The 16,079-nt window shown below is 42.1% G+C and overlaps 1 protein-coding gene across 3 annotated transcripts in view; it reads right to left on the reverse strand.

Annotated features, from left to right (window-relative positions):
* LOC120498374 (sodium- and chloride-dependent GABA transporter 3) overlaps window positions 1–15,499 on the reverse strand; it is a 94,863-nt gene extending 79,364 nt beyond the window's left edge. Inside the window, exons 1-5 of one of the 3 annotated variants that reach the window (XM_039701023.1) lie at window positions 15,287–15,499; window positions 13,527–13,757; window positions 10,595–10,729; window positions 10,278–10,418; window positions 8,766–8,856 (exon numbers count right to left, since the gene is read on the reverse strand). In XM_039701023.1, the coding sequence (XP_039556957.1) occupies window positions 8,766–8,856; window positions 10,278–10,418; window positions 10,595–10,729; window positions 13,527–13,746 (587 nt within the window). In that variant the 5' untranslated portion in view covers window positions 13,747–13,757; window positions 15,287–15,499. Of the gene's footprint in view, window positions 1–8,765; window positions 8,857–10,277; window positions 10,419–10,594; window positions 10,730–13,526; window positions 13,758–13,859; window positions 13,986–14,188; window positions 14,436–15,286 lie in introns of those variants that run through there. The other 2 variants (XM_039701022.1, XM_039701024.1) reach the window with 2 other exon arrangements.
* Between the last annotated feature and the right edge of the window lie 580 nt (window positions 15,500–16,079).

Here is a 16,079-nt window from a genome sequence, read left to right on the forward strand (position 1 = left end):
CACTGAATTCCATACTTGGCTTGTTTCTCAAGGCAGCAGACAGACAATTCCCTATGGTCACGTTAGCAAAAATCCCTCAGCTACATCATTACTCTGAAATATTTACTTCTTCCAGCAGATCCAGTGTGAATGACACACAAGAGAATGAATCCTTCCTGGCTGAGCCACATTTGCTGCTATCCAGCCTAGCTCCTTCTCCTTAAATTCCTGCCAGGGTTGAACGTTGTTCCATTCATTACCCATTTGTACACACCTCCAATTAAAAAGTGAAATTAGGCTTTCCTCTGCAGAATTTTCTCTGAAATTTCTACTACATCTTGCAAAACATGAAAAGAATGACACATTTCTTGTGGCAACCCCTGGATCATTAAGGTCAGTACAGGCTGACTGCATAAATAACAATATCATGTATAATAGTGTGTATATATATATATTACAATAATGTATCATTATATTATTTTTTTCAATTTACATGTGTGTAACTCTCTGTGTAATGCTCACACTGAGACAGTGAGGGATAAACACAGAACATCCCATTCCTGACCTATTTTCCTTACCCCTCTTTCACTGAAGTCATGGCAACTTCTCCTTAACCAGCCCCAAGGGTTTAATCCTGTTAAATCACTTTTTGTGCTGTTCCACTCACCTCTGCTGTACAGTCTCTTTTCTCAATATATCCAATGACTCCTTCAGGCTTTTTTTTTTGGTAATTTTCCCTCTTCTCCACTCTGAAGAAGTCATCCAGCAACAAAAATCTCCCTTTTCATTCACCTTGAGTGGTGTAAATTAGCTCAGCACACAGCACCAGCTGTGAACTGAAAGCACCCCGAAGAAATCAAGTCAAGCTGATGCCTCTCAGAATTTGTGTGGAGCCTTTTAGAAAACCTGTACAGTTGTACTCAGCTTTTCACTATTAATTAAATGTTCATCAAATGAGAACTACTGAGCACAAAATATTGAGAACTACTGCATGATCTTTTAAAACAGACATTCACAGTGAGTTTTTGGCTACAAATTCATGTAACAAATGATAAGCTCTTATCTCTTCCTCACAGAACAGGCCAAAAGAAAACCATTACCTGACTGGCAAAAAAATTTTAAAAATTGAAAAAATTCCTCTGTTAACATATTTCATATCTCTCTGGCCTTAAACCCCAGTCACAAAAAAAAAAAAAAAAAAAAAAAAAAAAAACCCTAGGATGTGAAAAGGAGTGGGGGCACAATAAATAAAAAATAACTTACAGCCCAAAAAGGAAAAAAAGAAAGCTGCAAATGGACAGGAGTTATTTTGAGAGGTCTCAATGCTTTGTCCACATTTGCAGCTCCTGGGTCTTCATAAAATATCACTCTGCTGTAGCTCTCACAAATGACAGATTATGAATTAAATCCAGATTCATTCCACTGGATCAATTTTTCACATATGAACTCAAACCCATGGACATCAGCTATGGAATAATGAAAGAAGAGCTGCTGAAGGGATTTGGGAGATTTCAGTGATTCCTTTGCACCAGAGGACAGCAGTGCCCATAGTGCTGTTTCAAGGCCTGCACTGATTGGTGTCCTGGAGCCTTTCCAGGAATTCCAGGGCAATATTTAATGAGCTTCCTCAGGAAGTCCTCCTGACACAACAAAGAAATTTTGCTGACATATAAGAATATAGTGAAAAACAATTAAATAATTTTTTTAAAAAGTTATTTTGTTTCTTCCAACCTGGGCTCATTATAATTTTTGCACAGTAAAAATACATCTCCTTTGAGCATTTAATTTGATTTAAAATCCCAAGCAACCACCCTTTCTGTTAACATCCTGAATCCACAAAGCCATAATTGGGAAATATGCTTAAAAAGTGTCTAAACATTTAATTTTTCTTATGATGATATTTTTTCAAGAGCGAAAAGTAGACAAAGTCTTGATGAATTGCATGGAAATCTGTCCTTTACATAGTATCCATGCTGAGATAGCCAAAAACCAGAGGAATGTGATTCCTGTTAAATTATGTTTTCAGTCACTTGTGCATCTCCAAAATCCCTCTCAGCAAAGCCCTTCCCATTCCCAATTCCAAGACAGGGAATAAATGTACTGGAAACATTTCTGTACAGTTGAAAATAAAAGTCTCTTCTTTACTTGGGTATTTGAGGGATTGCAGGGGTATGAAAAATGTGCCTTGGAAGAGTTCCATGTGATTTGTTGGCACTTCCAGTCTTGCACATCTCCTTCCTGTGGTCAACCAGTAAAAAAAATAATTCCTGCAGTGGGCAACTTTGTCAAACATAGATGGGACTTTCCAGCTTGTCCTGTGGGTGCTGCTGGAGGGGACTAACTGGTTTCAGCCAGCAAATGGCACCAGAAGTATCCTACTTGCAGTTTTTCAAATTTAAAAGTTTATCTAGACAGTTCCTAATTTCAGTTTTCCAGATATAAGTTTGTGTAGACACTTCCTACTTTCACTTTTCTGGAATTAAAAGTTTGTGTAGATACTTCCTACTTCCAGTTTTGCAAATGTCAAAGTTTGTATAGATACTTCCTAATTGCAGTCTTCCAGATTTCTAAGTATGTGTAGACACTTCCTATTGTCAGTTTTCTGGAAGATTTTAAAGTTTGTGTAGATATTTGTAGGATGTTGTACATAACAACTTAGAAAAAAGGGAATGAGCTGGTTTTGTAATTACGTAAAACTAGGTATAGCTAAAGGGAGACCTTTCAATGAAAGAGTTTTAATAAAAATAATTTTTAAAAATAAATTAAAATTAAATTTAATTATTTTTAATAGTTAATTAAAAAAAAAAACACATTAAAAATCCCCCATAAAAAACCCAGGAAACCAACAAGTTATGAGACCAATGAACCCCTGGCAAAGGCAGAAGAAACACTCCTGGTTATTTTGGCTCGTGCTGCTCCTGGCTGGTTTGGCCAAGCCCATCATGGCACCCCTGAGGTTTTGCTGGTTTAGACCTTTCACTTTATATTAATTTCACCCCTTCAAGCAAAATGTGCTTCTTTCATGTCATTCTTTCCCTACACCACATTAAAAATCCCCCACAAAAAACCCAGCAAACCAACAAGTTATGAGACCAATGAACCCCTGGCAAAGGCAGAAGAAACACTCCTGGTTATTTTGGCTCGTGCTGCTCCTGGCTGGTTTGGCCAAGCCCATCATGGCACCCCTGAGGTTTTGCTGGTTTAGACCTTTCACTTTATATTAATTTCACCCCTTCAAGCAAAATGTGCTTCTTTCATGTCATTCTTTCCCTACAACAGCAAAAATTGCATATATAGATGTGTAAGTCTGGACACACATTCCTATCTTAACCCCAATAATGAAAATGCCCTTATTGGTTAAAAATAAAACAGACTGACCATTTTTCAGCAAAATTGGATATCTAAGCCAGCAGCTTCTAAAGATCACAATTTTAAGCTCCTCATTCAGGTTCTGTGCATGTTTACCTACCATTAGTAGCAATAATAGCATTTTTAGAACTTTAACAGTTGCGCAGTTAAGGGATATTTTAAGTAGCTCACGTATTACCTTTGCTACAAAAATTTAATTTCTGGTTTTGACACCACTGCAAGCCAAAACTTGGCTGTACTTTAACACAGAAAATGCTACAAATTCCCAGAGCAGTACAAAGTCAGGAGAATTTGCAAACTTGAAGGTCATTTTTTTATCATCCATAGTGAAAGTGTTATGTACAACAGGAAATATAAAAATCAAAAACCATGGAAGCTCATCCCCCTGGCTTAGGGTCCAGCTCTCAATATAGGAAAAACTGGCAGCATTTTGCTACCCATCCCATTTGCTTTTTTCAGCTGAAGTCAGGCAAAGTCAGTGATCTCGAGGCAAACCCAGATGGAGAGCTCACGAAGAAAAGCTCCAAAGAAAAAGCAATTTTCACACGGCCCCTTATGAGCTGGGCAGCAAGAGGAGGGTCTGGCACTGTTGAGTGTCCTACAAGACACCCACAAAGGGGCTGGTTCGGGGTGGTGCTGGGTCCCCTGGGCACTGAGCAGGCTCAGCTCACCCCTGACTTTTCAGTGTGCTGGGGATTAACCACAATGTGACTCCTGCACTCGTTTGTAGCCTGAATGAAACAGGAAAAAACCTCTTTTTTGACTTTGCAGGAAAGGGTTTGTGCCTTTTCCTTTTTGCTGAGAACAGTCCCTTTTCTTTTAGCCCAGACAAAACCAATGTTTTTTCTCACTAGGCTTTACTTGGAAAGGCTGGGGATGTGTCACCCCCTCCAGAGAGTGACAGGCCAACAACCAGAGCTCCTTGAACAGAGCACCAAGTTGTTGCTACACAGCCAATAAAAAACCATTGAGGTGGAATCAGCCACAAAGCTGTGGCTCCTCTTTCTGTCCAGCTCCCTTCCCAGGCACTGGAAAGCTCCAATTCCTGCCCGTGGGGACAGACTGGAGCAGCAGCCAAAAGGGCACAGGGGCATGGCTGCAGCCCCCACACCTGCCAGGCAATTTCCTCTCCTAGGAAAGCAGAAAAATGATGGAGCAGAGCATCTTCCCCTCTGTTTGCCAGGCTGCAAATGCACCCTCACCCACAGCCACAGTGCTTTTTCATATCCTGCTTTAATTTAGCAGTAATTAGCAGCTACCAGTATTAACTATTCAAATTTTGGACACCAAAAATTCTATGTGCCACACCTTGGAAGTGTGATTATTACTTCTTCTTAGAAAATCCTCAACCAAACTACACAATTGGGGTGAGGCCATAGATGGGAGAAAACAGGTCAAGTCTCTGAATGCTGGCATGAGAATGAAGGGAAAAGTAGAAATTCTTGTCTGTCCCTTGGAACACAGCAATAGTGAGTTTGAAGAATAAAAAATGAATTTTTATCAGTTCAGCTGCTTCCCTGTACACACAGAATTTGGAACTTCTCAAGGCTGCAGCTTGCAAGGCCTTCTTGAGTAAGAAATCCTTTAATCCCCTCATTTTGATCAGTTGTCAGTGGTGTCTGCTCTCTCAGATGAAGCCTTAAAACACTGACAGAAATAGATATTTCTAAGCAGGAAAAAAAGAAAAGAGTTTCCAAACTCTGGTTTTGCTGCACCTTCAGCAGGATCAGCCCATTTCCACTGTGTAGCTGCAGGGAAGTGGTCATCTATTACAGTCTCACAAAAATGTTTAAAGTTTGGAAGTTTAATGAGGTTCTTTAGAGTGTACCAGGAGGAAAACAGCACCTAGGACCTGCTGCAGGATTTCTCTCTGAATCCTTTCTTGGTTTGTTTTAACAAAGAAACAGTCTGTGCAAGACAAAAATTAAACTTTCACCCTCTGTGTGAGGCAGTTACCAAAGCAGGGAGAGAAGATGAATTCTCAGAGGTCAGACTATTGCTGCTGAGGGAGCAGCATCCTCTGGGCACACCTGAGGAAGGAGAGCTGGAAAAGCTTCATGGCACTGCCAGGTATCCTCTGCCACCTCTCCTCATGGCTCAGTCCCTGCCTGACTTCAGCCACAGCTTTAGGACTTGCCAAGGCTGCAGAAGCAGCAAAAACTACAAATATTCCAGCAGTGAGGCTGGAGTTTGGGAATGCAATCCTCAAGCCAACCGAGGGTTTGGATTTACGTCCAGTCATGAGTAAATAAGGGCTGAGCCTTACAGCCTAGCTGGTGGAAAAGACTTAGCAGCACCAGGTAAAAGGAAAAAAAAATCCTTTCCAAAGCCAGAAATAAAGATGGTTTGGGCCTGGTGTATTAATTTACACACTTAAATCCAAATCCAACTTATCCCCCTACTCCCAACCTCTGCTGGCACTTTGAGAATGTAAATCCTGTGTGAAACAACAACCTGAACCTGCCCAGCATGAGGAGCTCTCAGACTGGGAGCACTGGGCTGGAGAGCAGCACAGAGCACTGCAAAGCCACTGAGGAATGACTGAGTCTCTTCTTGTTAGGCTGGGTTTAGTTAAAACCCTCTGAAGATGGTGTAATTACTGTAAAAGGCTGTGGCAGTGGGACATGGTTGTGAAAGGAGAGCTGCAGCATCAGCCTGACACTTGACAAATGCAGGGCTGATTTTCACATGTAAACAAGCTCACTCACAAAAAGCAAACAGGATCACTGCACAACAATTACCACTCTAATCCACAGATTAAATCAACAGACAAAAAGAAAAAAACACCACCAAAAAATCCCTACAAAACCGCATTTTTATCCCCCACAGCCAACCCTTCACACAATAAATTGGCTTTATGTGGCCACAACTCAGAGGAGTTTCAGTGGCAGCCTTGGCATTGCAGGGAGCAAAGTGTGAAGGTTCTGAATGGTTCATCTGAAGAAACCTGGAGCCTCCCCCTTTCCCTGCTCCAGCAACTCTCCTTTTTACTGTTTGTTTCAGTACAATAAGTTTACAATGAGTTTATGGCTCCTGGCAGCAGAATTTACAAAATCATAAAGCAGCATCATGAGAACACCATCTCTAGCTGAGGGAAATAACATTGCTGATAACACTTATCTCCACACAGAGTAACTCTTCTAGTAATATTCACTTTGTATGAACTGCTCTGTGATCTGCTCTTTACACAGAAAGACCCTGCTGTGCTTTTATGTCTGATATTTAAGACATAATTTAATTATAATCTTAATTCAAATTAGTTATTTCAAGGGAAAAATCAATCCTGATTTTTAATAAAGCTCATTCTTCCACTATGAAACTAGATTTTCATGGGGTTTTTTTTTCAATTTTGAAGCCATGCAACATCATAACTACTTAAATTTCAAACAGGGCAAACACTTTCCTTAGCAGGAAGAGAGTACATTTATTTCCTGTGTGCAAAACTATGCAACTCCAGTTTTACTTGGACAGAGAAAGTAGAAAAGTTTAATATCTTAACTTATTTTGGCCAGCAAACTGTTAGTGTTACAAAAAGTTTGTCTGTGACACAATAAAGACAGACATTCCAAATAAATAACAGATTATTTAATTTAACTTTTTTTTTAGTGTTTGTGATTTTAAAAGATTTGGAATGTGTATTTTCAACTTTTTATTGACAAACTGTAAAACTAGCTGGAGAAAAGGGTAAAGCTGATTGATTCTCCTTTCTAGTTTCATCATTTATTCCTGATTTAGCCAAAATTGGGCAGGGAAATATGCCCCGAAAAGGAAGAAATTAAAACTCACTAAAACTTGATTGCAAACAGAGCTAGAGAATCTTGTTTAGCTTCATTTTCAGAGATCTCTGAGAAGGGACATCCTTAAAATGGATTTGTTTGTGCTTCAAAATAACACTGACCCAGGAATTCAGGCACTCCAGAGATGAGCACTAACACAAAACCCACAAAACCACAGAAATCTGAGAGTGTAAAACCATAGGAATATGAGAGTATAAAACTTGCTCTGTGCCCTCCATAGAACTGAACTCAACCTTTCCTACTTCTCTGGATAACTGGAGTTACCATCAGTGGCAGAGATGGGAATATTGTTGAAAAATCATATAAATGCAGAGGGTAAATTGGCTAATACTTGAGAAAATGTATTGTTCATTTATTCCACTGATGTTAAGACTTAATTCTCGTTATCCCAAAGAACCATAATTTATTTTAGCAAAAATCTGGTAAAGTTGCATGGATTAAGTGATACGACCTGAGAAACTCTTGTTTATTCTGAAATATTATCTGTGGTAGATATATTTTGATTTAAGATGTTATGTGTTCAGATTATTGAAAATTTTAACAGAAAATAAAATTTCAGTTTTACCCAGAGAGTGCATATGTCTCTCATATTAATCAGGTTTAATTTAGTTGGGGGAGGTATTTTATTTTTAAATAAAACAGCATTATTTGCTGAAATAACTCATGAAATGTAAGCTTACTGATGTAGCAAGAAAAAAAGATTCAGGCAGACAATAGCATGTCCTAAGATTGAAGGAAATTAAGTCACTGTAGAGTTCTCCCTTCAAGGAGTTTTAATTCCTGGTTCTTTAAAGTGTAGCTGTTGCTGTCCTAAACACAAAACCGCCTCAGAATAAGGCTTTGTATTAAAAATAAAATTAATAGTTCCTCAAGAAATTGTAGTAACCCAGAATTGTGTAATAAGCTTTGAATTGTGAAATCACTCAGAATTCAAAGTAACATTTCATTTCTCTGATTGGCTTAACACACACTACACCCTACAAGGAACAAATGGGAGGCTACACTGCACTGATTAAATATTTATAGTCAGAAAAAAATATGTCACCACAAAAGCAGATCATCCTCTGCAAACATCTGATTTTCTTCCCTTAGTCTAACAAGAAATCAGACTCAGGGGGACAGGAGAGAGTTAAACTCTGCTGTTATTCTAGCTGAATAACTAACACTTACACAGTTCTTTAAAAAATAATGAGATCCAGAAGCCAGAGTATTAGTTAGCTGAACAAGGATGAGGATGTAGCTCTCAAACTCCTAAGGGAAGAAACATTTGGGAAAAAAAAAAAAAAAGAAGAAAAAAAAGGAATATTATAAATCATCTTCTTTCTTTCACCTTTTCCTCCTCATTAGTATGGGTTGGAGGCTCTTTCCTCCAGCAGCAGGAGCCAAGCTCCCGAGCAAGTGGCACATTTTGTTCTATGTCCTTTCAGGATATGGAATTCCTTTCCTTGTATCCTCTTAAAAAAGAGTTAAAAACTCTCATTCTGACCATGGCTGGATAAGAAAATTTCCAGCTGAACTCACACCCCTAAGTGCTCTAGGGTTACAAGGTCTAAATGGTCAAATCATTGCAAGGTAATGAATAGTCCAGTCTGATCAAATAGAAAGTTTTTGTGCACTTACTCCCAAAATTCCATCACTGGAGAAGTGGCATTTTGTAAAGAGACTTGACTGCAGTTGCTCATGTTGAGTTTTTGAAATTCCACACAGTTTTCTAGAAAAGAACAAAAAAAAAAAGGAGTTTGCTATGTTGACATGCAAGTACAGTTCTTGTTCATGTCCTACTTTGTGCACCTGGGAAAGCCCCCACTCCACACCACATTTTCTGCCAGGGATTAAAGGGTTTTTAGGGGCACTAAGGGGGCACAGCTGCTACTTCTGCAACACCAGGTTATGATAACCCAGAGAAACATCCATGAGAACTCTGCTACAACACTTCCCAGAGGCACAGGGCCAAAAAATCACCTCAGGCAGACAAAAGAAACATTGAGGCAATGGATTGGGAATTACAATTACAACGTGCTCCTATCCAGCTGCTGCTTCAGTGGTTTATGGCTACAAAGGGAACACGGCCAGTCATAAACTCCCACTTTTTCCTGGTAAAGAAAGTGGGTATTTCCTCTGGCTTATCACTGCTATTATTATTATTATCACTATTATTATTCTCTCTAACACAAAGGCCAAAGCAGCTCAGCACTGTGGAGCATTTGAGCAGTGATAACACTGGCCAAGCTCCTTGGCAGGGCTGCCAAAATTGATACCAATGTCTTCCACATATACTGGGCCCAAAATGACCTCCCTAAGATTTCAGAAGCTAAGATTTCAGGCAGCTTTAGGTGTGCTCAAAGAACACCAAAAATGGCCAGTTAGTGAAAACTGTGAAAGACAACATGGTGGGTACTTGGTTTGAAATTGGACTGCACATAAGGGATAAATGCAAAATTTCAGGAACAAGGACAGAGGGATGATCCTCCCCATGGATGTTTGGGATCTAGAGACTCAGTAGGCAGAGAATGACAGCTATAAATATCAATGAGAGGACAGATGCAGAGCCCTACCCTGCAAACCCTCCTGAATACATACCTCATCCTTCGTGCAGGAGGCTACTTTACATGCAGCAAGGATTATTTATGAGACTACATTTCCAGAAGTAGCTTGATGAACATTATCCCTCAACATCTGGCATTTAAAAGAGCAATTCCAAAGATCCACATTTTATACTTTTCTCTCTCCATTCAAACTCCTCCTGACTTCATTAGAGTGAAAGAGCAAGATTGCAACCTGTCATCAGGTCATTCTCTGCTGCAGAATTCACTCACTGTGTTCAGGGAGAATAGATATGATTGCAAATGAGAGTCTTGGGATTTAGCCAGGAGATCTTACAGAATTAACAAATCCATAGTCTTTTTCTGCTGACATTATATTCTAGAGGAGTAAATGCTTTACAATGACCTAACCCAAAAAGGTCCAAGGCAGTTTCACTCCAGGTTTCCTTTTTTTTTTTTGCTGTAGTGGGATGAGATTGGCCCACTTGCACAGATTTTGCTACACCAACAGCTTTGTTCAGGACATTCCAATGCAATAATCAATCACCTGGGAGGATTTTTATAGTGGTAATCTCTGCTGGGGTCATACCTGTATTCCATTCATGGCCACAGGAAGCCCAGGGAAGCTCTGTAGTAAAGCAGTTGAACAAATAGAAGATAGCCCATGCTAAAATGATGATGTAATATACATTTAGGTGTGCCTCTATAACTTGGGTAGCATAGCCAATGCCTGGAGGAGCAAAGCAAAACGTGAGAAACTAAAGAAAACTTCTGCTTTTTAGGCTGTATTTAATTTAAAAACAAAAGCTTACTTTTAAGTATATCTTAACTTTAATTTTGATACAATTTATTTAATTTTACTTCAAATGTAATGCTTTATTTTGCCGTAGAACACAGAACTGTTACCTTCAAAGAGAGGGCAAACTTTCCTCCAGCATGTGATGCCTCCTTCGCTTGTAAACTGTCCCAAGGCCGTCTCCAAGAAAAAGACTGGTATTCCACAGCAAATAAAAAAGACCACGTAGGGGATGAGGAAAGCACCTGGGGGTGGATATTGAGGGGGTGTTGGTTAGAATGAACAGGGCTCCTCAGTAGCACAGTGAGGATTTTTCCATTAAAGGAAGGATCAGCTGGGAGCCATCAGTACAGTGCAGGAAGGGTTTACTCCTGCCCCAAATATCCAACATTAACCTGTAAAGCAGGGCCATGGACTAAAACTGATCAGATCAAAATTCCTCAGCCTAAAGTCGGCTCAGGAGTCTCTCAAACACAGAGAAGATCACAGCCTTGCTCAGCTCAAAGTTCTGCTCTGCCCAGCACCACCCTCCTTGCTTTTCTCAGGGGTGACAAAGTGTTACAGATACTAAAGTTGAGAAATCCTTTTCATATTATTTATACAATAAGGATTGTGAAAAGGGGATGAGGAAACAAACTTCAATACTACTCACAAGGTCAGAAAAGCAGGGCCTGGCCTTATCAGCCAGAAATATTGATGCGAAATTTTAGGAAGATAACAAAGCATCAGCGTTTTGGTTGGATGCTGACAGTAAACTCCAGCACAGGTAGTGAACCACAGCAAACCCAAACATGAAATTTTAGGAAGATAACAAAACATCAGCATTTGGTTGGATGCTGACAGTAAACTCCAGCACAGGTAGTGAACCACAGCAAACCCAAACACAGCACAGCCACACCCTGCAATAGCTACTGTGCTTCAGTCACCCTGATTAGAAAGCTGAGACAACTACATCCACCTTCTCTGAGTTTCTCTCATCTCATCATCAGGAGTCTCTTCCTTCAGCCAGGGAATTTCCTTAGAGATGAATCCCAGGTGCCTCTCAAGAAATCCATAGGGATTCCATAAAGAATGAAATACTTGCATGGCTCCTCTGGATAATTTACTGGCCAGCATCTTCATACACACTATCACAGTGAGTTTAGCAATGCAGCTTGTGGAAATCCAAAGGACCAGCTTGGACTGTTTTTCCAAGAGGCATACATCAGGAACATTAGAAAACATCAGGATTCCCACCAAAACATCATATTCCAAGAAACACCTCATTCTAAACACACAAAGAAATTAATTCTCTTCAAAACCTGAACATCCTCAGCCTAAACTTACACATGATTATTCCTACACTCCCTGTTATGACTTGGAGTAAGTGCCAGAGAGGTCACACCTCACAAGTTCCAAACTACAGCTTCTAGATTTGTTCTGTAAAAAGCAATTTATTTCACAACTAGCTCAGATATTTACCACTATCTTTCCCTAGCACACGCCAAGGAGTTGGATACATCAAATTTAAGCACTAAAAACAAACTCTGGTCTAATTCCAGCAGGGGGTTACACAAGCTCACAGACTGAGCCTTCATTGACTAAAACTGGTCAATGGCAAATGTCCCATGGTGCCAGGACACGAGCAATTAAATCACACCCACTTATTCCGTTCTTAAAGAGTGCAGTGGTGATCAAATATGATATTTAAGTAATTACTTTTTCTTCAAATCACCCAAAACAATGATTAAAATTCTGTCTACCTCATGTTACAGTCTTTAAAATGATAACATCAGCTTTTGACAAGCTGGCACACACCTACAAATGGGCACCTAAAGCTGCAGGAACCAAAAAATTACACACCAAAAATATATTCCTGTCATTTCCTCTGCCAAAAGTTCTCTGGGAACACTCTGACCATCAACAAGAAAGGGTTGTGTATATGATGTGCAGCATGTTAGTATTCAGGATCTGGTAGCAGCATTCTCTAAAGAGCTGAATTCTTTGTTAACTACGTTTGGCCAAAATACAGAGACATAAAGAAAGGAACTTCCAACAATAAACACAACTGCACAGCAGGATTTGTCTTGTAGAAACAGCACACAAAACAGGCTAAAAACCATCCCTGAGTTCAGATAAGGAGGGACAAGGAATAGAAATTTGGCACAGCAAACAAACCCATCAAGAAGCAGATCAGTGCTTATCAGCCCTGAACATCCTATTTTTCTTCCAGCCTCTGTGTTTACACTGCCACTGACTCAGGCCTTAAGTGGGAAGAACGTTGAACCCAGTCCACCACAGAATTCTAAACTGAGTTTGTAATTTACTTTCTTGCTGCCCAAGTCCCAGCTGATGTGCTTATTCTCAACTGTCATTTATCTTATACAGTTTATACTTGGCTATAACCAATACATGCCACATGTTATACTCTGTAGAAGTTGAGGCTGCTCTTTTCTCTCTCAAATAACATTCATATGTTATGTTTATTAGGGCTTGTTGCTCTCTTTGAGTAAGCTGTAGTTTTGCATCTTCCCCTACCTTGCTCTAGGAATTGGGGAAGTACTGAGGGGGAAAAAAAAGAACATTGAGGTAAAAAAATTTCATGCAACAAAGAAAATAAATTTAGTCTTTGTGGCATTATTAGAAAAAAAAAATTCATCCTCTCCAAAGTAAACTGCTGTGACAAATGAAGTGCTGCCTTCTTTTCTGTGTCAGGCAAACTTAGTTAAGTATGCCTGGGTGTGTATTCACATGCAGAAGACAGAGTGTACTACTATAACTGAATGCTGGCTTCTCCTGCATGAAAAATGCTCCTGAAAAAAATATGTCAATTTACTAACGCAGCAGCAACTTGTAAAAATAAACCACACAGTGTTTGGAGAGAAGGAAAGAGAAACACAACGATTTTTCTGAGTTGTCAGATGTTAATGCTTCTCTGTCTGCACATGCACTGAAATCCTGAACACGTCTCTCTTACTAGTGCAATAAATCACAGCAAAGCACTCTTAACTGTTTAATTCCCGTGTTAATTCTCTTGTAAAGCCACACATGATTCCATCTTACCTCCTCCATTCTTGTAGCAAAGATATGGGAATCTCCAGACGTTTCCCAGCCCAATAATCTCCCCTGCCACAGAAAGCACAAATTCAACCTTATTGTTCCAGTGACCTCTTTCATGAACTTTCTTATCATTGCTGTGGACGAGGTTGGTACTTGAGGCTTCTGGGTCCAAAGCATCTTCTGGCTTGCCATTAATTATAGGAATAGTCTTTTCAGCTGTCATGACTTTTCAGCCTGGTGGAGAACAAAAGAAAAACACACAGGTGCGTTAAGACACTTGCTGGCACTGTTCTTCAACGACTGAAATCTCCCAGGGTGGCACTGCCTTCTTGTTACCTATGGAAATCTGCGGGTGAAAATGAGGGAGGCAACTCCACAAGGCTGGGAAAGTTGTAAGGCAGAGAAAGAGGAAAAGAAAGGGGTGGGGGGAAGAGAGAAGGTTCTGTGCAAGGCAAGGAGTAATTCCAAGCCGTGACAGGCAACTTGCTAGCGGAGAGGGAAGCCTTTCAAAAATCCCTCCCCAGGCAAGGATGGCAGCCTGCCTGCCCTACCAGCGGCCAGGGATGTGCCGCACCTCCCGGGCGCGCACCTGAGCGCCGGGGCTGTGCAGCAGGGCCGGGATGGCTGTGGCCTGCCCGCAGCAGCGGGGCTCCGGCGTTACTCACCCAGGGCTCTGCCCGTGCTGCGCCGGGGACAGGGGCCGGGCTGCGCTCAGCGCTGCCTGCGGGCGATGCTGCGGCTCCGGCAGCGCGGGCAGGGCACGGCGGCCCGGGGAGGAGGCGTTCGGGATCCCCGGCAGCCGGGAAGCCTCGTCCTGCCCTGCCGCTGCTGGCGGCCCGGCGTGGGTTGTAGGATGCTCCCCGCGCTCTGGAGCCGGGATTTGCAAATGCTCAGCCCTCCCCGGAGCGATGGTTTAACACCCGCCTCCCCCCTCCGCCCACCTCAGGCTGTCCCGCCAGCTCCCCCTCCTTCTCTTCCTCCTCCTCCTCCTTCTCCTTCAGCATCACCAGCGAGCATCACAAGGCGAGCGGAGCATCCCCGGCTGCGCTCCCCGCCCGCGGGCAGGGCCAGCCCGGCGGGTTGGCAGCCGCGTTCCCATCCCCATCCCCAGGCAGTCCCATCCCTGCTCCGCAGCCCTCAGGCGGGGATGGAGCTGCGGGCAGGGCCAGCCCGGCAGGTTGGCAGCCACATTCCCATCCCCGGCAGTCCCAGCCCTTCTTCTCAGCCCTCAGACGGGGATGGAGCTGCGGGCAGGGCCAGCCCCTCAGGCTGGCAGCCGTGTTCCCATCCCGGCAGTCCCAGCCCTGCTCCGCAGCCCTCAGGCGGGGATGGAGCCGCGGGCCCAGCCCCACACCTGCCGCGCTCGGGGGCTGGCGCGGGCCCCGCAAGTTAAAAAAAGGAACCCGCCGGGAACAGATGACACAAACTTCAGCTGGAAAGGGCGGCGGGGAGAGCCGGGGGACAGACGGGATGAAAAAATAAACGGAGGGGGAACATTTGGGAAGCGAGGAAACAATGTGGGCGCTTTCGAGTTCCACCAGGGAAATGCAGAAGCAAGCAGCCCATGTGGGCATTGCTAGCTGGGCTTGGCTTAAAATTCAAGCTGTAAGAGGCAAGAAGAGTGAAAAAATTATTACAAATGCTTTTGTTTCAGATTGAATCAAATATTTCTAATAGATTTTTTTTTAATCTAACCCTCTCATTTTAAATTTTTTTTTGTAGGTCAGTCATTTTCACCCTGTTTCCAAAGCCAAATGAAATACCTCTTCTTTCTTCATCTCTGCAGCTTCTCCTGGCAAATGGCAGCACCCAAGTCAGGTTCTTGCTTCAAATCTCCCTCAGCTCCACACTCTGCTGCAGTTATGATCAGCAAGGCTTTGCTCTGCAACTCCAGGGGATGCACCTTGGAACTCAGAGCTCCTAAATCCAGGATTCTGCTGGAAATGTCCCAAGGACAGTCAGATCTTGTTCCGTGTGAATCCTGTCCCTCTCACCCCCCAGCTCCAGGGGCTTTTCCCACTGCCTGGCCACCTGTTAGCAGTGCTCATGGAAGTCAATGGAAAGCTGCCCATGGATAGATTTTAACTTAACTTGAGCTGACTTTGTACCCTGCTTGTACATTACACACTGGAGCTTCTGCTGTGGTTAAAGATTTCAGGATTTTGCATTTCAGTGATGCCTGTCACAAGAGTGGGTGCTGGGGCCTCACCCTGTCAGCTCTCTGTCACATCAACCCTTGCACCTAACAGGTGCAGGATGAGCCTCTCCCTTTTCTTCTTGATGCCAGCATTTAGAGTTCCAGTCAAACCTATCTTGGGAAAGGAGATCTGCCAGTGGGAAAGCTGAAAAAATGCAAAATTCTTATTTTATTTTTTTAAGCATCCTTACCACAGATATTACCAGAGCTAGTTTTCATTTTGGGTGCTGTATTTGTGGCTTTGTTTTCAATGCAGCTGTTATTCATTAATTGAGGATGGAATAGATCAATTTTTCCCAAGCTGACTTTGCGCAAACTAAACTCAACTTGGAGGGCGTATTTGTTGGTTTATTTTTACC

Source organism: Passer montanus, unplaced genomic scaffold, assembly GCF_014805655.1.
Source record: "Passer montanus isolate IOZ18808 unplaced genomic scaffold, ASM1480565v1 scaffold147, whole genome shotgun sequence".
NCBI classification, from domain to species: Eukaryota; Metazoa; Chordata; class Aves; order Passeriformes; family Passeridae; genus Passer; species Passer montanus.